This window comes from Ascaphus truei, chromosome 11 (assembly GCF_040206685.1).
Source record: "Ascaphus truei isolate aAscTru1 chromosome 11, aAscTru1.hap1, whole genome shotgun sequence".
NCBI classification, from domain to species: domain Eukaryota; kingdom Metazoa; phylum Chordata; class Amphibia; order Anura; family Ascaphidae; genus Ascaphus; species Ascaphus truei.
The window spans coordinates 58,015,979-58,037,530 of record NC_134493.1 but is presented as its reverse complement, the minus strand read 5'-3'; the positions used below and the strand labels follow the sequence as shown (position 1 = coordinate 58,037,530).

General features: G+C 46.0%; 1 protein-coding gene across 1 annotated transcript; it reads right to left on the bottom strand.

Annotated features, from left to right (window-relative positions):
* Window positions 1-6,226: 6,226 nt before the first annotated feature.
* On the bottom strand, window positions 6,227-20,979 carry LOC142463607 (uncharacterized). Its single transcript, XM_075566558.1, has 4 exons — window positions 20,201-20,979; window positions 14,871-14,991; window positions 10,894-10,973; window positions 6,227-6,899 (listed from the first exon to the last, which is right to left on the bottom strand). The coding sequence occupies exons 1-4, from the start codon at window positions 20,739-20,741 to the stop codon at window positions 6,562-6,564; spliced, it is 1,080 nt and encodes a 359-aa protein (XP_075422673.1). The 5' UTR covers window positions 20,742-20,979; the 3' UTR covers window positions 6,227-6,561.
* Between the last annotated feature and the right edge of the window lie 573 nt (window positions 20,980-21,552).

The following is a 21,552-nucleotide window of genomic DNA, read 5'->3' as shown; positions in this document are numbered from 1 at the left end:
AACCAGCCATCACCTATTACACTGGAAGGCACGTGTGTTATAAATACATACCAATTAACCAGCCATCACCTATTACACTGGAAGGTACGTGTGTTATAAATACATACCAATTAACCAGCCATCACCTATTACACTGGAAGGTACGTGTGTTATAAATACATACCAATTAACCAGCCATCACCTATTACACTGGAAGGTACGTGTGTTATAAATACATACCAATTAACCAGCCATCACCTATTACACTGGAAGGTACGTGTGTTATAAATACATACCAATTAACCAGCCATCACCTATTACACTGGAAGGTACGTGTGTTATAAATACATACTAATTAACCAGCCATCACCTATTACACTGGAAGGTACGTGTGTTATAAATACATACCAATTAACCAGCCATCACCTATTACACTGGAAGGTACGTGTGTTATAAATACATACCAATTAACCAGCCATCACCTATTACACTGGAAGGTACGTGTGTTATAAATACATACCAATTAACCAGCCATCACCTATTACACTGGAAGGTACGTGTGTTATAAATACATACCAATTAACCAGCCATCACCTATTACACTGGAAGGTACGTGTGTTATAAATACATACCAATTAACCAGCCATCACCTATTACACTGGAAGGTACGTGTGTTATAAATACATACCAATTAACCAGCCATCACCTATTACACTGGAAGGTACGTGTGTTATAAATACATACTAATTAACCAGCCATCACCTATTACACTGGAAGGTACGTGTGTTATAAATACATACCAATTAACCAGCCATCACCTATTACACTGGAAGGTACGTGTTATAAATACATACTAATTAACCAGCCATCACCTATTACACTGGAAGGTACGTGTGTTATAAATACATACTAATTAACCAGCCATCGCCTATTACACTGGAAGGTACGTGTGTTATAAATACATACCAATTAACCAGCCATCGCCTATTACACTGGAAGGTACGTGTGTTATAAATACATACCAATTAACCAGCTATCACCTATTACACTGGAAGGTACGTGTGTTATAAATACATACCAATTAACTAGCCATCACCTATTACACTGGAAGGCACGTGTGTTATAAATACATACCAATTAACTAGCCATCACCTATTACACTGGAAGGTACGTGTGTTATAAATACATACCAATTAACCAGCCATCACCTATTACACTGGAAGGTACGTGTGTTATAAATACATACCAATTAACCAGCCATCACCTATTACACTGGAAGGCACGTGTGTTATAAATACATACCAATTAACCAGCCATCACCTATTACACTGGAAGGTACGTGTGTTATAAATACATACCAATTAACCAGCTATCACCTATTACACTGGAAGGTACGTGTGTTATAAATACATACCAATTAACCAGCCATCACCTATTACACTGGAAGGTACGTGTGTTATAAATACATACCAATTAACCAGCTATCACCTATTACACTGGAAGGTACGTGTGTTATAAATACATACCAATTAACCAGCCATCACCTATTACACTGGAAGGTACGTGTGTTATAAATACATACCAAATAACCAGCCATCACCTATTACACTGGAAGGTACGTGTGTTATAAATACATACCAATTAACCAGCCATCACCTATTACACTGGAAGGTACGTGTGTTATAAATACATACCAATTAACCAGCCATCACCTATTACACTGGAAGGTACGTGTGTTATAAATACATACTAATTAACCAGCCATCACCTATTACACTGGAAGGTACGTGTGTTATAAATACATACCAATTAACCAGCCATCACCTATTACACTGGAAGGTACGTGTGTTATAAATACATACCAATTAACCAGCCATCACCTATTACACTGGAAGGTACGTGTGTTATAAATACATACTAATTAACCAGCCATCACCTATTACACTGGAAGGTACGTGTGTTATAAATACATACCAATTAACCAGCCATCACCTATTACACTGGAAGGTACGTGTGTTATAAATACATACCAATTAACCAGCCATCACCTATTACATTGGAAGGTACGTGTGTTATAAATACATACCAATTAACCAGCCATCACCTATTACACTGGAAGGTACGTGTGTTATAAATACATACCAATTAACCAGCCATCACCTATTACACTGGAAGGTACGTGTGTTATAAATACATACCAATTAACCAGCCATCACCTATTACACTGGAAGGTACGTGTGTTATAAATACATACCAATTAACCAGCCATCACCTATTACACTGGAAGGTACGTGTGTTATAAATACATACTAATTAACCAGCCATCACCTATTACACTGGAAGGTACGTGTGTTATAAATACATACCAATTAACCAGCCATCACCTATTACACTGGAAGGTACGTGTGTTATAAATACATACCAATTAACCAGCCATCACCTATTACACTGGAAGGTACGTGTGTTATAAATACATACCAATTAACCAGCCATCACCTATTACACTGGAAGGTACGTGTGTTATAAATACATACCAATTAACCAGCCATCACCTATTACACTGGAAGGTACGTGTGTTATAAATACATACCAATTAACCAGCCATCACCTATTACACTGGAAGGTACGTGTGTTATAAATACATACCAATTAACCAGCCATCACCTATTACACTGGAAGGTACGTGTGTTATAAATACATACCAATTAACCAGCCATCACCTATTACACTGAAAGGTACGTGTGTTATAAATACATACCAATTAACCAGCCATCACCTATTACACTGGAAGGCACGTGTGTTATAAATACATACCAATTAACCAGCCATCACCTATTACACTGGAAGGTACGTGTGTTATAAATACATACCAATTAACCAGCCATCACCTATTACACTGGAAGGTACGTGTGTTATAAATACATACCAATTAACCAGCCATCACCTATTACACTGGAAGGTACGTGTGTTATAAATACATACCAATTAACCAGCTATCACCTATTACACTGGAAGGCACGTGTGTTATAAATACATACCAATTAACCAGCCATCACCTATTACACTGGAAGGCACGTGTGTTATAAATACATACCAATTAACCAGCCATCACCTATTACACTGGAAGGTACGTGTGTTATAAATACATACCAATTAACCAGCCATCACCTATTACACTGGAAGGTACGTGTGTTATAAATACATACCAATTAACCAGCCATCACCTATTACACTGGAAGGTACGTGTGTTATAAATACATACCAATTAACCAGCTATCACCTATTACACTGGAAGGCACGTGTGTTATAAATACATACCAATTAACCAGCCATCACCTATTACACTGGAAGGTACGTGTGTTATAAATACATACCAATTAACCAGCTATCACCTATTACACTGGAAGGTACGTGTGTTATAAATACATACCAATTAACCAGCCATCACCTATTACACTGGAAGGTACGTGTGTTATAAATACATACCAATTAACCAGCTATCACCTATTACACTGGAAGGTACGTGTGTTATAAATACATACCAATTAACCAGCCATCACCTATTACACTGGAAGGTACGTGTGTTATAAATACATACCAATTAACCAGCCATCACCTATTACACTGGAAGGTACGTGTGTTATAAATACATACCAATTAACCAGCCATCACCTATTACACTGGAAGGTACGTGTGTTATAAATACATACCAATTAACCAGCCATCACCTATTACACTGGAAGGTACGTGTGTTATAAATACATACCAATTAACCAGCCATCACCTATTACACTGGAAGGTACGTGTGTTATAAATACATACCAATTAACCAGCCATCACCTATTACACTGGAAGGCACGTGTGTTATAAATACATACTAATTAACCAGCCATCACCTATTACACTGGAAGGCACGTGTGTTATAAATACATACCAATTAACCAGCCATCACCTATTACACTGGAAGGTACGTGTGTTATAAATACATACCAATTAACCAGCCATCACCTATTACACTGGAAGGTACGTGTGTTATAAATACATACCAATTAACCAGCCATCACCTATTACACTGGAAGGTACGTGTGTTATAAATACATACCAATTAACCAGCCATCACCTATTACACTGGAAGGCACGTGTGTTATAAATACATACCAATTAACCAGCCATCACCTATTACACTGGAAGGTACGTGTGTTATAAATACATACCAATTAACCAGCCATCACCTATTACACTGGAAGGTACGTGTGTTATAAATACATACCAATTAACCAGCCATCACCTATTACACTGGAAGGCACGTGTGTTATAAATACATACCAATTAACCAGCCATCACCTATTACACTGGAAGGTACGTGTGTTATAAATACATACCAATTAACCAGCCATCACCTATTACACTGGAAGGCACGTGTGTTATAAATACATACCAATTAACCAGCCATCACCTATTACACTGGAAGGTACGTGTGTTATAAATACATACCAATTAACCAGCCATCACCTATTACACTGGAAGGTACGTGTGTTATAAATACATACCAATTAACCAGCCATCACCTATTACACTGGAAGGTACGTGTGTTATAAATACATACTAATTAACCAGCCATCACCTATTACACTGGAAGGTACGTGTGTTATAAATACATACCAATTAACCAGCCATCACCTATTACACTGGAAGGTACGTGTGTTATAAATACATACTAATTAACCAGCCATCACCTATTACACTGGAAGGTACGTGTGTTATAAATACATACCAATTAACCAGCCATCACCTATTACACTGGAAGGTACGTGTGTTATAAATACATACCAATTAACCAGCCATCACCTATTACACTGGAAGGCACGTGTGTTATAAATACATACCAATTAACCAGCCATCACCTATTACACTGGAAGGTACGTGTGTTATAAATACATACCAATTAACCAGCCATCACCTATTACACTGGAAGGTACGTGTGTTATAAATACATACTAATTAACCAGCCATCACCTATTACACTGGAAGGTACGTGTGTTATAAATACATACCAATTAACCAGCCATCACCTATTACACTGGAAGGTACGTGTGTTATAAATACATACCAATTAACCAGCTATCACCTATTACACTGGAAGGCACGTGTGTTATAAATACATACCAATTAACCAGCCATCACCTATTACACTGGAAGGTACGTGTGTTATAAATACATACTAATTAACCAGCCATCACCTATTACACTGGAAGGTACGTGTGTTATAAATACATACCAATTAACCAGCCATCACCTATTACACTGGAAGGTACGTGTGTTATAAATACATACCAATTAACCAGCCATCACCTATTACACTGGAAGGTACGTGTGTTATATATACATACCAATTAACCAGCCATCACCTATTACACTGGAAGGTACGTGTGTTATAAATACATACCAATTAACCAGCCATCACCTATTACACTGGAAGGCACGTGTGTTATAAATACATACCAATTAACCAGCCATCACCTATTACACTGGAAGGTACGTGTGTTATAAATACATACCAATTAACCAGCCATCACCTATTACACTGGAAGGCACGTGTGTTATAAATACATACCAATTAACCAGCCATCACCTATTACACTGGAAGTAAATGTATCTCAGTTTATCGTAAAATATAAGAATGTGGTGGTGACCCAGGCAAAAGAGCAACTAAATCTATCATCTTACATGTACTGCAACTGAACTAACAACCTGTACATATCACGAGTGGAACATTGTCCAATTATGATACAAGTATTCCCTTCCTGCAAGTAGACACAATGCTACATAAGAATCCCCCATATGTGGAGCGTGCATCGGAACCTGGTCACGGTGTTATGTGAGCAGAAGAACGGGCGTTCTGAATTTCCCCACTCTACAAGTTGCTTATATTTGCCATTGTATTTATGCTTCACATTTTAATGGACACGGACTGTCTGTTATATTGTGGTTTTTCCCCACTATGCACTTCTGTGATGATTATTAATATTTTAATTTGTTTATGATGTGTAGTCTTGTAATGGGGTAAAGGTGGTGACTATGTGAGTGTTCTGGCTTAATTATTTAGAAATAAATTGTCATTTTCTAGATTTTAGGAGATGGTTTTTCATTATTTTTTGGGGAAGGTGAGTACTTAATAACATTTTAACTTTTGTTTCTGATAAATAAAAAGCCATTACTAGTATTTTTTTTTGTATTATTTTATTTAGCAGTTTGAGTAATACAGGACATCTATTCTGTAGCATGTCCACAAAGCTGCATTTGGTACTTACGTATACAGTAATGGTATATATATCCGTACATATTTCAGGTTCCAGCACAGATCAATAGGCTAATAAACAAAAGTATATTAAAATAAAGGAAGTGTAAATACAAGTTTTAACATTTTCTATAACATTTTGGGTGATTTAAGAAACCCAAATCTGACTGGAGTTCTCCTTATAGTCCCCATCGTTCCTCGCCCACTTTGAATTATTAGATATCCCACACCAAATGAACAGGACTGGACCTGTTTAGAAACTCCGTCGGTCTTCATAACAATATCTAATTATTCCTCCTTGCTTTTTCTTTCTGCAGTTTTTCCATCTCATCCTTTTTCCCTGCTCTCTCCCGATCACGTATAAATTTGAGCAGAAACATCTTCCTATCAGCACGTTCTTTCTCCGGGTTTCTTTCCTGCTCCATCCAAAAGCTGACATCTTCCAAAACATGCTGAAGAAACTGTAGGATCCCAGTGTGTCTCTTTCTGGTTTTCATTTGGTCCTCTTGAGTGTAATTCTCCAAAGCAAACACCACCTCTGCCCCCAAGCATCTGAACTTCTCTTCTATCTTAAAGTAATTTCCACTTGTTTTGTTGGTGAGGACAATGATGGGGAAGACTCCTGAGAGGATAAAAGTAATTGTTAAATTTACATGTAATCGCCCTCATAGAAACCGTGACAGCAGGATTTGAACCAGGAAGCTTATCTGCACCTTTTCATGACTAATTCTAAGTCCTAAGACCCTATTTGATCCGAGATTTCTGTTTTTATTAAATTTCTCTGCAGATTTCCATTCCAAAAAAAGTGCATATGCTTTTACAGGAATCTCATGCTAAGTCTTCCATACTGCGCACATTCTTCTAAGTATAACACATTATGGGGCTCATATTAGTAGGTTTGGTAACTAACTCATCGAGCATTTTGAGCACTTCTCGAACGAGTTGGCATAGGTAGCTATTCAAAAAGCTTGAATAACATGCCAAACTCGCTTGAGAAGTGCTTCTTCCCGATCAGTAGTTCTCCCGCTCAGACAAACCACGAGGGAGCTAAAATAAATGCTCAAACTCGCATTTTTAAGAAACCTAGTTATTCAGGTAGCTTCGATAATCACACCGCGGCTGCAACTCGCAGTTCTCATGGCCGCGGGCATCTGCGCAGGGCTGCGGGCCTCTGCGCATGCGCGCCACCAAAGAGAGGACGGACGGAGGGGGAGGAGAGGAGCTGGGAACAACGGGCAGAGAGAGTCGCGCCCCCTGAGATTTCGGTGTTGAAACAGACAAAGTAACACACACAGAGTCACTCAAACACCCAGAGTTACACACACTCAGAGACACACACAGTTACATCCAGAGACACACACACACACACACGAGGAATTCACAGTTAGTATAAATATATTAGTGCAAATAGCTAAAACGGCCAGTGGCCAGTAGTTAGAATTTTTTAAGTGAAACTTCTTTAGTGGCACCTATGAGATGAGAAAAATTCCCTGGCAGTAAATGAACAGCATGGTGACTTAAGTGACGTCACTGCTGGCAGAAGAGGTCATCAGCAACGTCGGCTTCCAACACCAGCAGTCATCTGAGAGGAGGAAGGCAGCGCAGGGAGGGAGGGGGCACACACACAATCCGGCCGCCGTCTCCGTACCTACGCCGGCAGGATGGGGGGGGGGGGGGTTGTGGGGGGGAGGAGGAGAGTGGGGGCTGATCCGGGCCGGGGGACTCAGACAGACCCTCTCTGTGTCCGCAGCTCCGCCGGGGGGAGACAGTGTGGGCTGCTCCGGGCTGGGGGACTCCAACAGACCCCCTCCATGTCTGCAACTCCGCTGGGGGGGGGAGGAAAGAAGGGGGGCTGGCTCGGTGTGCCTGCACAGAAGGCACCAGCAGCAGGACACAGAATAACACACACACCACACAAAGAGAGACACACTGACTGACACACACACACACACACACACACTGACTGACACTCACACACACACACACACACACACAAACACACACACACAAACACACACAGACACACACTGACTCACACACACACACACACACACACTGACTGACACACACACACACACACACACTGACTCACACACTGACACACACACACACACTGACTGACACACACACACACACACACACACACTGACTGACACAAACACAAGGAATTCAGTTACTATAAATATAGAAGTGTAAATAGCTAAACACACGTTCTAAGTCAAACGTCATTACGTTTTGGCACTGAAATTGTGTTTTGATTTTGAATGAAAAACAGCACCATTACAAATACAATTTCTGTGACAAAACAGTGACAAAAGACAAAGAAGTTTCACTTAAAATGCGCATGCTCGGCACAGACACTTTTTTTTATTGTAATGTTGCTGCACACTGAGGACGAGGAGGACACAGAGGAAGACCAGGGCGGCCTTCATCCTGGCAGGGGTAGGCAGAACTTTAATTTACTTTATGCAGGCTGGCTACTGTTTTATTTTTAATGGGCAAATGAGCTATTATCCAGATCTGTATGTGTTGGGGGAGGGAGGTGGGTAGTATGGTGTAATGTTTCTTGGGGGTAGAGGGGGTGGGTGAAGGGGGTAGTTGCCCCAGAGTGGGTGGTTAGGCCTCTCGGGTAGGTAGCGGGTTTAACCCCTTCATTAAAATAGCGGTTACCACAACGCCTCCTGCAAACTTCCTGGTAGGCCAAACCACCCACCCTGGGGCAACTGGCCCCTTCACCCGCCCCCTCTACTCCCAATAAACCAGTTACTTTGGCTTAACCCCTTCATTACCGTAGCGGCTAGCTACTAAGGTAATGAAGCTGTTTTCATTTTATTTTAAAAACACATTATTGAAGCAGGGGGTCTCCAGAGCTGAACCGGATTAATTTCAGCCTTGGGGACACCCTGCTTCCCGAGTTACAGGCCCCGGTATGGGGTGTCAGTATTTCCCTGCGTTGTTTAAATCTCCTGCATCACCAGGAGATTTAAACGCACAGGAAATACCGGCACCCCATTCCAGGGCTTGTAACTTGGGAAGCAGGGGTCCCCGGACCTGAAATTAATGTGGTTCAGCTCGAGACACCCTGCTACAATACTCTGTTTAATGTAACTAAAAACAATGTGATCGCCTGCAAGAGCTGTGCAGGGAGACGAAGCTCTCTCTCTCTGTGCAGTTCTTACAGACTGCAGGCAGATCGCACAGGCAGAGATAAGGTCCCTGCTATCCCGAGCTGTGCAGGGAGACGAAGCTCTCTCTCTCTGTGCAGTTCTTACAGACTGCAGGCAGATCGCACAGGCAGAGATAAGGTCCCTGCTATCCCGAGCTGTGCAGGGAGACGAAGCTCTCTCTCTCTGTGCAGTTCTTACAGACTGCAGGCAGATCGCACAGGCAGAGATAAGGTCCCTGCTATCCTGAGCTGTGCAGGGAGACGAAGCTCTCTCTCTCTGTGCAGTTCTTACAGACTGCAGGCAGATCGCACAGGCAGAGATAAGGTCACTGCTATCCCGAGCTGTGCAGGGAGACAAAGCTCTCTCTCTCTGTGCAGTTCTTACAGACTGCAGGAAGATCGCACAGGCAGAGATAAGGTCACTGCTATCCCGAGCTGTGCAGGAAGACGAAGCTCTCTCTCTCTGTGCAGTTCTTACAGACTGCAGGCAGATCGCACAGGCAGAGATAAGGTCCCTGCTATCCCGAGCTGTGCAGGGAGACGAAGCTCTCTCTCTCTGTGCAGTTCTTACAGACTGCAGGAAGATCGCACAGGCAGAGATAAGGTCACTGCTATCCCGAGCTGTGCAGGAAGACGAAGCTCTCTCTCTCTGTGCAGTTCTTACAGACTGCAGGCAGATTGCACAGGCAGAGATAAGGTCACTGCTATCCCGAGCTGTGCAGGGAGACAAAGCTCTCTCTCTCTGTGCAGTTCTTACAGACTGCAGGCAGATCGCACAGGCAGAGATAAGGTCACTGCTATCCTGAGCGGTATTGGCATTTTCCTATCTCACGGTTTGTGACATGCAATAATTCTTCTTAATTCTTTCCCAATACCGTGAAAACATAAATGTAATACCGTGAGGTAGGGTCATGCCAAACCGTTCCATTTGGCAGTGATTTTATCGAAGCTACTAGAATGAGCCACTATGTATCCTATAGTGTGAAGTGCCGAATTAGTGGGTTTAAGGTCTACTCTTTCTCTGTCGTTTTATAGTACATTGCAGAGAAGGGAGGACCTGATAGAGGCAGAGTTTCCTGTATATAAAGCACATATACCTGCGGGACACTTTGCTACCCTGTAAAGGACTGGGCAGACAGTGGGTTTATAGCTCTTCTCTCTCATTTTACTATATTACAATATACTTGACAGGCCTGATTTGTTGGGACAGTCGTTCTTTGAACTTATCGCTGTGAGCAGTACATCTTCTGGACTATGAATGATTTTGTCCTTGTCACTGTGTTCTCCTGCATTGGGAGGGATAGACTTGAAACCCTACAAGGGAGACGTGAGGATTTTCGTACTGTATGTTTGCTTTCCTTGCATAAAGGAAGCAGATACTATTCTTCTGTTATACAGTTTGGGGACCAATAATTCCCAGTGTATTCTTTCTTTTGCAGGAAATATTTACCTGTTAGGTCTCGGCAATTCTTAAAGATAGTTTTGAATTCTGCCTGTTCCCACTCTGCGATACGCACACATTCCCGCACGCTGCACAAGTGAAAATAAACCAGTATTAATAGATGGAAGGAAGCAGCATTTATTAGGAGAAGCTCGTTGTTCTCACATTAAGAAGCTATTTCAGTTAAATGAGACTTTAATATTCTCTTGTCATATGTTTCTTCAGCATCATCTTTGGCCTCATGCTCCTCTTACACATCCATTCTTCCTTCTAATAAATGCTAAGCTATTCAGATGGCTCCTGTACATGTGGGAGTGTGGTCCCCTCGCTTACCATCGCTTATCTCAGGAATACATGAGAGCAGATATTTCTTCAGCTTCTACTACTATCTATGCACCAAGTGATAAATGGGACAGAAACATTAGTCTAACACAGAACCCCCCTATTTGTGGATCAATTTGCAGTATCTACGGTTGGGCACTTTCATTCATGTCTTGGTTTGCCTTTTTTATTGGGGGCTAACAATAGATATTATAAGACGCTTCGGATGGTTCTCACTCTCCCTCAGGTCAGAAATAAGTATACAATAATAGAAACAGTTAGGACACTAAAGTAGCATAACTGCAAAACCCTATTTTTTTTTTAAATATGGCATGAATCACCTGCAGAAGGACGCTGGGTCTTCTGTTTTGGTTTGAAATCAATTTTAAGATTTTATTTTGGCTCTAAGGGGCCTATTCACTAAACTTTGATAAGCTCAGTGCATCGCCGAGCGATTTTGCAAGTTCTTACCGCACTTTAAAAAATGTGTGTCACAGCGGTATTCACCAAGAAAAATCACCATTTTTTTCAAGTTTGATTAAAAAAATGCAAGATTGCATCACTTGTTGTTTTATTTTTAGCCAAGTCTTATCGCACTGAAATTGTTTGCTTAAACTGCAGCCTGGAAGAGCTGCACAGAGAGAGCTACATCTCCCTGCTCAGCTCTTACAGGCGATCTCCCTGAAAGGGGGGGGGGGGGGGGGTGTGTGTGTGTGTGTGTGTGTGTGTGTGTGTGTGTGTGTGTGTGTGTGTGTAGAATAAATTATTTATTAACATTGTGCAACTTTGATAAATATAATCAAACACATACATCACACACACAAACACACACACATATACACACACACACACACACACCTCTGTGCTGCCTCTACTCTGGTGGCTCTGCTCACAGTAGGGAAAAAAGGCTGCAGCCCCATTGGATGGGAGCGGTCACGTGACCGCTCCTCCGCTCCCCTAAGCGGCAAAATGTCAAACTCTCCTGTCTCCTCTGATTTTCTCAGCCTCCGCACGCATCAGCACGCATGCGGAGGTAGAAACTATAGCCGCGCTGATTACAGATGCAGGGGCTTTCAGCTCAGCCCGGCTCAGCGACGCTGATTTCACTATGTCCTGGGCCTTACAGGCAATCTCCCTGCACACAGAGCTGCATCTCCCTGCACAGCTCTTACAGGCGATCTCCCTGCACAGAGAGAAGCTGCATCTCCCTGCACAGCTCTTACAGGCGATCTCCCTGCACAGAGAGAGCTGTGTCTCCCTGCACAGCTCTTACAGGCGATCTCCCTGCACAGAGAGCGCTGCATCTCCCTGCACAGCTCTTACATGCGATCTCCCTGCACAGAGAGAGCTGCATCTCCCTGCACAGCTCTTACAGGCAATCTCCCTGCACAGCTCTTACAGGCAATCTCCCTGCACAGAGAGAGCTGCATCTCCCTGCACAGCTCTTACAGGCGATCTCCCTGCACAGAGAGAGCTGCATCTCCCTGCACAGCTCTTACAGGCAATCTCCCTGCACAGCTCTTACAGGCAATCTCCCTGCACAGAGAGAGCTGCATCTCCCTGCACAGCTCTTACAGGCGATCTCCCTGCACAGAGAGAGCTGCATCTCCCTGCACAGCTCTTACAGGTGATCTCCCTGCACAGAGAGAGCTGCATCTCCCTGCACAGCTCTTACAGGCGATCTCCATGCACAGAGAGAGCTGCATCTCCCTGCACAGCTCTTACAGGCGATCTCCCTGCACAGAGAGAGCTGCATCTCCCTGCACAGCTCTTACAGGCAATCTCCCTGCACAGAGAGACACTGCATCTCCCTGCACAGCTCTTACAGGCGATCTCCCTGCACGGTGAGCTGCGTCTCTGTGCAAGGCTCTTACAGGTGATCGTGCAGTTTTAATGTTAATTTGAATAATAGGAGTCATAAAGCAGGGGGTCTCCAGAGCTAAACCGCAATAATTTCAGCCCCCACTGCCCCCCAAGTTACAGACCCCGGTATGGGGTGCCGTTATCTCCTCTGCATTTAAAATCTCCTGGTCATGTGATGTGGGAGATTTAAACATTGCAGGGATACCGGCACCCCATACCGGGGCCTGTAACTCGGGAAGGAGGGGGTCCTCGGGGATGAAATTAATGCGTTAAAAAAAAAAAACTTCATTCACACAGCTAGCTGCGTGGCTGTTTTTTTTAGCTTGCCCATTCATTGTCAGTGTGGTAATCCATGCCCATATTGGTGATTAAGGTGATTAAGGGGTTAGTGGCTTGTTTGTAGTTTGTTGTTTATTGTAATTTTGCTGCCCACAGAGGACGGGGAGGAAGACGAGGAAGGGCAGGGGTTAGTGTAATTTTAATTACCTTTATGTTGGCTGGGTAATGTTTTATTTGTATCCATATCTGGATAATAGGAATTGTGCCCATTACTGTACTGTATGTGTTGGGGGGAGGGGGTTGTATTTATTGTATTGCACTGTACAGGCATACCCCGCATTAACGTACGCAATGGGACCGGAGCATGTATGTAAAGCGAAAAAGTACTTAAAGTGAAGCACTACCTTTTCCCCACTTATCTATGCATATACTGTATCGTCATATATGTGCAGAACTGATGTAAATAACATGTGTAAAGGCTCTAGTGTCTCCCCGCTTGCACACAGCTTCGGTACAGGTAGGGAGACAGTATTGCTGTTCAGGACGTGCAGACAGGCGCATGCGCGAGCTGCCGTTTGCCTATTGAGCTAGATGTCCTTACTCACGGGTGTACTTAAAGTGAGTGTCCTTAAACCGGGGTTTAAGGAATTGTGATGGCTTTTTTGTGAATGGGGAAAGCACTATTAGCCATCTCTGGTTACTAGCACTTTTACCGGTGTAGTTGTGTTGGTACAAGGGTGAAACGTGTCGTTGCCCTAAGATGTGTTAGGCCTTGCGGGAGGGGAGAGCCCCTTCATTACCTTAGCTGTTGTAACCGCTACAGTAATGAAGGGGTTAACTTCTACTGCCACTCTCCCGCAAGACCTAAACCCTGGGGCAAATACAAGCTTCACCCATACCAACAACTATTGCTATTTCCCTTTCATTACCTTAGCATTACCGCCAAGGTAATGAAGCTGGCTGCTATTTTATTTTTAATGCATAGGGCCCCCAGTATAAAGCCTATGCAGTAAAGATAAAGAAACTCCTTTTATGCATATTGCTATTCCTTTAGCTGGCGAGTAAAGATTGCACGTTTGTATATTGTACATATAGTTTGTATATATATAATATATTGTAATATGTATTGTATAGTTTGCATATCGGACTTTAGTGAAAAGCAGTTTCTGGCAAAAAATCACACGGCTTGATTTAGCCAAAGTCTTATAATAAACTGTTTTAGTTATCGGAGCTGTGAATAGCTACACAGGTAATATCGCACTATCAGCATTATATTACTTTAAGTCACTTATCACATTTGAGTGAATCTTACGGATTGTGTTTTTGTTCTGTTTATGAAAGATTTTGGTTGATTGTTCACACAGTGTTGCCCATTTCTAACTTTAACTACTTTGATAGGGCAGAACACAAATAATATATCACCGTGCCGCTGCCTCTCCGCCGCCGGTGAGAGAGGGGGCAGTAATATACCTGTCACTGCACTAAACATTCAGCTCCCGCGTTACAAGTTACATTGCTCTGACCTTTGGACATATACTGGAACAATAAAGTCTGTGTAATTGGGTTCAGCATTTTCCAGCCTGCGGACCATCTCTACAGATGTGCTTTGCCGACGCACGTTCTCATTCAGAGGGACGAAGTTACCTGAAAATGATTCATACCAGTTTGTAATGTCTAGTTATCTATATATATATATATATAAAACTGAACGGTTGGTTGTGTTGGGTTTGTGAGGTTGCTCATTGGTTGCAGCGGCTCACGTGCTTGGCGGTGGCTCACGCTGTGATTGGCCTGACGTCAGAAACACACATATACACGCCCTCAACTTCACAGGCTCCTCACACCGCGTGAGAGCCTCACCGCGCCTCACCTCCAGCCGCCTCACACCCTCCACCCTCCCGCGTCCCCCCCGCTCCCAACATGGGACGGAGGGGAAGCGCCAACAACGCATGCCCCAAGCGCACCTCCTGCCAGAGACTGGCAGTCTCGCTCCCAACGTGGGACAGAGGGGAAGCGGTCCCGCACACGCCTCCTGCCACAGGCCGCCACTCTCGCCCCCCCCCCCCCCCCCACCCGTCAACTTCCCGCGCGCCCCTCCACCGAGCCCACCTCCTGCCCCAGGCTTCTCCCGTGGGGATATCAGGTGTCTAGAGGCAGGAAGCAGCACCCACCCGGTCAAGGTAAGTCACCCACCCCACCCAGTCACTGTCGCCCACCCAGTCACTGCCTCCCACCCACCCAGTCACTAACCCACCCAGTCACCCACCTTAGTCACCCACTCACTTAGTCACCCACCCACAGAGTCACTGTCACCCAGGCAGTCACCTGTCTTTTGTGGAAAATATAAAAATAAACAGGTTGCTGTAAATAGGTTGTAATGTTTTTATCACAATAAGAAAACAGTTAAGTAAAAGTTGCGCGCTAAAAAATATTTTTTCGTTGTAGGTTATGGGTTTGGGGGGCGCTGTGGGTTCGGGGGGGCGCTTTGGGTTCGGGGGGGCGCTTTGGGTTTGGGGGGCGTTGTGGGTTCGGGGGGCGTTGTGGGTTCGGGGGGCGCTGTGGGTTCGGGGGGGCGTTGTGGGTTCGGGGGGGCGTTGTGGGTTCGGGGGGGCGTTGTGGGTTCGGGGGGGCGTTGTGGGTTCGGGGGGGCGTTGTGGGTTCGGGGGGCGCTGTGGGTTCGGGGGACGTTATGGGTTCGGGGGCGCAATGGGTTTGGGGGGCGCTATGGGTTTGGGGGGGCGCTGTGGGTTTGGGGGGGCGCTGTGGGTTCGGGGGGGCGCTATGGGTTGGGGGGGCGCTATGGGTTGGCGGGGCGCTGTGGGTTCGGGGGGCGCTGTGGGTTCGGGGGGCGCTGTGGGTTCGGGGGGCGCTATGGGTTCGGGGGGCGCTATGGGTTCGGGGGGGCGTTGTGGGTTCGGGGAGCGTTGTGGGTTCGGGGGGCGTTGTGGGTTCAGGGGGGCGTTGTGGGTTCGGGGGGCGTTGTGGGTTCGGGGGGCGCTGTGGGTTCGGGGGGCGCAATGGGTTCGGGGGGCGTTATGGGTTCGGGGGGCGTTATAGGTTCGGGGGCGCAATGGGTTTGGGGGCGCTATGGGTTTGGGGGGCGCTGTGGGTTGGGGGGGCGCTATGGGTTCGGGGGGCGCTATGGGTTCGGGGGCGCTGTGGGTTCGGGGGGCGCTGTGGGTTCGGGGGGCGTTGTGGGTTCGGGGGGCGCTGTGGGTTCGGGGGGCGTTGTGGGTTCGGGGGGGGTGCTCCTTTCATTTGTCCTGGGCCCCAGGATTTCTGTTGGCGACCCTGCTCCCAACCGCCCCTGCAGCGGACAGCCCGCCCCACAGTAAGTCGGCTGCCGCCACCCACCCCCGTCACACACCGCACCCAAAGTCAGCCGCCGCCCCCCCTCACTAACCCCCCAGCCCCCGCTGTGAGCCGCCGTCGCACAACACGTGAGCCGTCACCGGACAGCTCTCAGGGGGGGGAAGGGAAATCACAACCCTCCCGCCCCCCAGAGAGCTGCCGCCGCCGAGCTCTGAAGGGGGGATTACAACCCTCACGCCCGCCCCCCCCAATGAGCCGCCGCCTGGCTGTGAAGGGGGGGGGGGGGGTAATTGGACATGTGAAGGGGGGGTGGGGGGGAATGAAGCTGTGAAGGGGGGGTGGGGGGGAATGGAGCTGTGAAGGGGGGGTGGGGGGGAATGGAGCTGTGAAGGGGGGGTGGGGGGGAATGGAGCTGTGAAGGGGGGGTGGGGGGGAATGGAGCTGTGAAGGGGGGGTGGGGGGAATGGAGCTGTGAATGGGGGGGTGGGGGGGAATGGAGCTGTGAAGGGGGGGTGGGGGGGAATGGAGCTGTGAAGGGGGGGTGGGGGGGAATGGAGCTGTGAAGGGGGGTGGGGGGAAATGGAGCTGTGAAGGGGGGGTGGGGGGGAATGGAGCTGTGAAGGGGGGGTGGGGGGGAATGGAGCTGTGAAGGGGGGGTGGGGGGAAATGGAGCTGTGAAGGGGGGGTGGGGGGAAATGGAGCTGTGAAGGGGGGGTGGGGGGGAAATGGAGCTGTGAAGGGGGGGTGGGGGGAAATGGAGCTGTGAAGGGGGGGTGGGGGGGAATGGAGCTGTGAAGGGGGGGTGGGGGGGAATGGAGCTGTGAAGGGGGGGTGGGAAAATTAAATCCTGGGCAACGCCGGGTATATCAGCTAGTTCTGAATAAAAAGTGCCCTGCAATAGACTGTAAAGCAATTAAACACAAACATTAATGAAGATACTCATATTCCATGTATAATGCCATAAATATGCCTTTGCTGGGAATGCCTCTCACACTGAGGGTCACTGCTTATGTTGGTATAGTTGGGTGTGAGTCTCACACTGAGGGTCACTGCTTATGTTGGTATAGTTGGGTGTGAGTCTCACACTGAGGGTCACTGCTTATGTTGGTATAGTTGGGTGTGAGTCTCACACTGAGGGTCACTGCTTATGTTGGTATAGTTGGGTATGAGTCTCACACTGAGGGTCACTGCTTATGTTGGTATAGTTGGGTGTGAGTCTCACACTGAGGGTCACTGCTTATGTTGGTATAGTTGGGTGTGAGTCTCACACTGAGGGTCACTGCTTATGTTGGTATAGTTGGGTGTGAGTCTCACACTGAGGGTCACTGCTTATGTTGGTATAGTTGGGTGTGAGTCTCACACTGAGGGTCACTGCTTATGTTGGTATAGTTGGGTGTGAGTCTCACACTGAGGGTCACTGCTTATGTTGGTATAGTTGGGTATGAGTCTCACACTGAGGGTCACTGCTTATGTTGGTATAGTTGGGTATGAGTCTCACACTGAGGGTCACTGCTTATGTTGGTATAGTTGGGTGTGAGTCTCACACTGAGGGTCACTGCTTATGTTGGTATAGTTGGGTATGAGTCTCACACTGAGGGTCACTGCGTATGTTGGTATAGTTGGGTGTGAGTCTCACACTGAGGGTCACTGCTTATGTTGGTATAGTTGGGTGTGAGTCTCACACTGAGGGTCACTGCTTATGTTGGTATAGTTGGGTGTGAGTCTCACACTGAGGGTCACTGCTTATGTTGGTATAGTTGGGTGTGAGTCTCACACTGAGGGTCACTGCTTATGTTGGTATAGTTGGGTATGAGTCTCACACTGAGGGTCACTGCTTATGTTGGTATAGTTGGGTGTGAGTCTCACACTGAGGGTCACTGCTTATGTTGGTATAGTTGGGTGTGAGTCTCACACTGAGGGTCACTGCTTATGTTGGTATAGTTGGGTATGAGTCTCACACTGAGGGTCACTGCTTATGTTGGTATAGTTGGGTGTGAGTCTCACACTGAGGGTCACTGCTTATGTTGGTATAGTTGGGTATGAGTCTCACACTGAGGGTCACTGCTTATGTTGGTATAGTTGGGTATGAGTCTCACGCTGAGGGTCACTGCTTATGTTGGTATAGTTGGGTATGAGTCTCACACTGAGGGTCACTGCTTATGTTGGTATAGTTGGGTATGAGTCTCACACTGAGGGTCACTGCTTATGTATGTATAGTTGGGTATGAGTCTCACACTGAGGGTCACTGCTTATGTTGGTATAGTTGGGTATGAGTCTCACACTGAGGGTCACTGCTTATGTTGGTATAGTTGGGTGTGAGTCTCACACTGAGGGTCACTGCTTATGTTGGTATAGTTGGGTGTGAGTCTCACACTGAGGGTCACTGCTTATGTTGGTATAGTTGGGTGTGAGTCTCACACTGAGGGTCACTGCTTATGTTGGTATAGTTGGGTATGAGTCTCACACTGAGGGTCACTGCTTATGTTGGTATAGTTGGGTATGAGTCTCACACTGAGGGTCACTGCGTATGTTGGTATAGTTGGGTATGAGTCTCACACTGAGGGTCACTGCTTATGTTGGTATAGTTGGGTGTGAGTCTCACACTGAGGGTCACTGCTTATGTTGGTATAGTTTTGGGTATGAGTCTCACACTGAGGGTCACTGCTTATGTATGTATAGTTGGGTATGAGTCTCACACTGAGGGTCACTGCTTATGTTGGTATAGTTGGGTATGAGTCTCACACTGAGGGTCACTGCTTATGTTGGTATAGTTGGGTGTGAGTCTCACACTGAGGGTCACTGCTTATGTTGGTATAGTTGGGTATGAGTCTCACACTGAGGGTCACTGCTTATGTTGGTATAGTTGGGTATGAGTCTCACACTGAGGGTCACTGCTTATGTTGGTATAGTTGGGTATGAGTCTCACACTGAGGGTCACTGCTTATGTTAGTATAGTTGGGAATGAGTCTCACACTGAGGGTCACTGCTTATGTTGGTATAGTTGGGTATGAGTCTCACACTGTGAGGGTCACTGCTTATGTATGTATAGTTGGGTATGAGTCTCACACTGAGGGTCACTGCTTATGTTGGTATAGTTGGGTATGAGTCTCACACTGAGGGTCACTGCTTATGTTGGTATAGTTGGGTATGAGTCTCACACTGAGGGTCACTGCTTATGTTGGTATAGTTGGGTATGAGTCTCACACTGAGGGTCACTGCTTATGTTGGTATAGTTGGACGCATGCTACATGTATTCAGTATGAGGAGCGTCATGTCATTTCTGTGACAGGATTGTAATTATTTGCAATACATTGCTTTCCATAGTGTCAGAGCGCTCACATGTTGTGGCTATCTCTCACTCACACACATACTGCTCAATGTGTTCAGTTATTCAGTAGTTAGAATATTTTACCTGGAAATATTTCATCTGGATATACATATAATTCCCAGGGCACTATCTCAAGGGGGTTAAAAGTTGGTAAAATACCTGCGTTTATACTCAAAAACCAACCAAACAGGATTGTGTTCTTCTCTTACTCACCGAGCTGGGCATAAACCTCTCCCATCTTAGCGTTGTCCATGGTACACGGTCTGTTGTCCACTATGGTGATGGTGTCAGTAAGGGGATAGGCTCTTCTCTCCATGGTGACTGAACTATGCCCTGCATTAGCCTCTGCATGCATTACATACTCTCTGTCCTCCAGGACGTACTTACAGGAGTTGATGAAGGAGGACTTGCCATGACCGGTGCACCCAAACAGCTGCAGGAGGACCCGGTTATAGCCCTGGTTCCCCAGAGCACAGTTATCAAAGCTGAATCTACGGATCTCCTCTCGGAGCCGTTTCGTTTCCTTTGCCGATGATTTCTCTTCCACATTTTCCATTGACGGTTTCTCTTTCATTGGCGATTTCTCTTCCACATTTTCCATTGGCGATTTCTCTTCTATTGACAATTTCTCTTCCATATTTTCCACTGTGGATTTCTCTTCCATATTTTCCACTGTGGATTTCTCTTCCATATTTTCCACTGGTGATTTCTCTTCCATATTTTCCACTGTGGATTTCTCTTCCACATTTTCCATTGTAGCTTCTCTCTCTTACACTCTCTCTTGTAGGATTAATCTTTCTCTCCCTCTCCTAAACTCTCTTCTCAGGTGTCTCCTTTTAAAACGTTTCCTTATCTCCCCCTCTAGCTTTGTTCTGAAGTCAGTCTCTCATTTCAGTCTTTCAAAGCTCTCTCTCCCTCCCACTATGTGTGTCTCTCCCCCACTGTCTCTCTCTCCCTCTCTCTCTCCCACTATGTGTGTCTCTCCTTCTGTCTCTCCCCCCCCCACTGTCTCTCTCCCCCACTATTTGTGTCTCTCTCTCCCCCCCTCTCTCCTCCAGTATTTGTGTCTCTCTCTCCCACTATGTGTCACTCTCCCCCCCACTGTCTCTCTCTCTCTCCCCCACTGTCTCTCTCTCCCTCTCCCACTATGTGTCTCTCCTTCTGTCTCTCCCCCCCCCCACTGTCTCTCTCCCCCACTATTTGTGTCTCTCTCTCCCCCCCCTCTCTCTCCTTCAGTATTTGTGTCTCTCTCTCCCACTATGTGTCACTCTGCCCCCACTGTGTGTCTCTCTCTCCCCCACTGTCTCTCTCTCCCTCTCCCACTATGTGTCTCTCCTTCTGTCTCTCTCCCACTATTTGTGTCTCTCTCTCCCCCCCCTCTCTCTCTCTGCCCTTTGTCTCTCTCCTCCAGTATTTGTCTCTCTCTCTCCTATCTCTCTCCCACTATGTGTCACTCTCCCCCCCCCACTGTCTCTCTCCCACTATGTGTGTCTCTCTCACCTTCTGTCTCTCTCCCACTATCTGTGTCCCTCTGTCTCTCCTTCTGTCTCTCCCCCACTATTTGT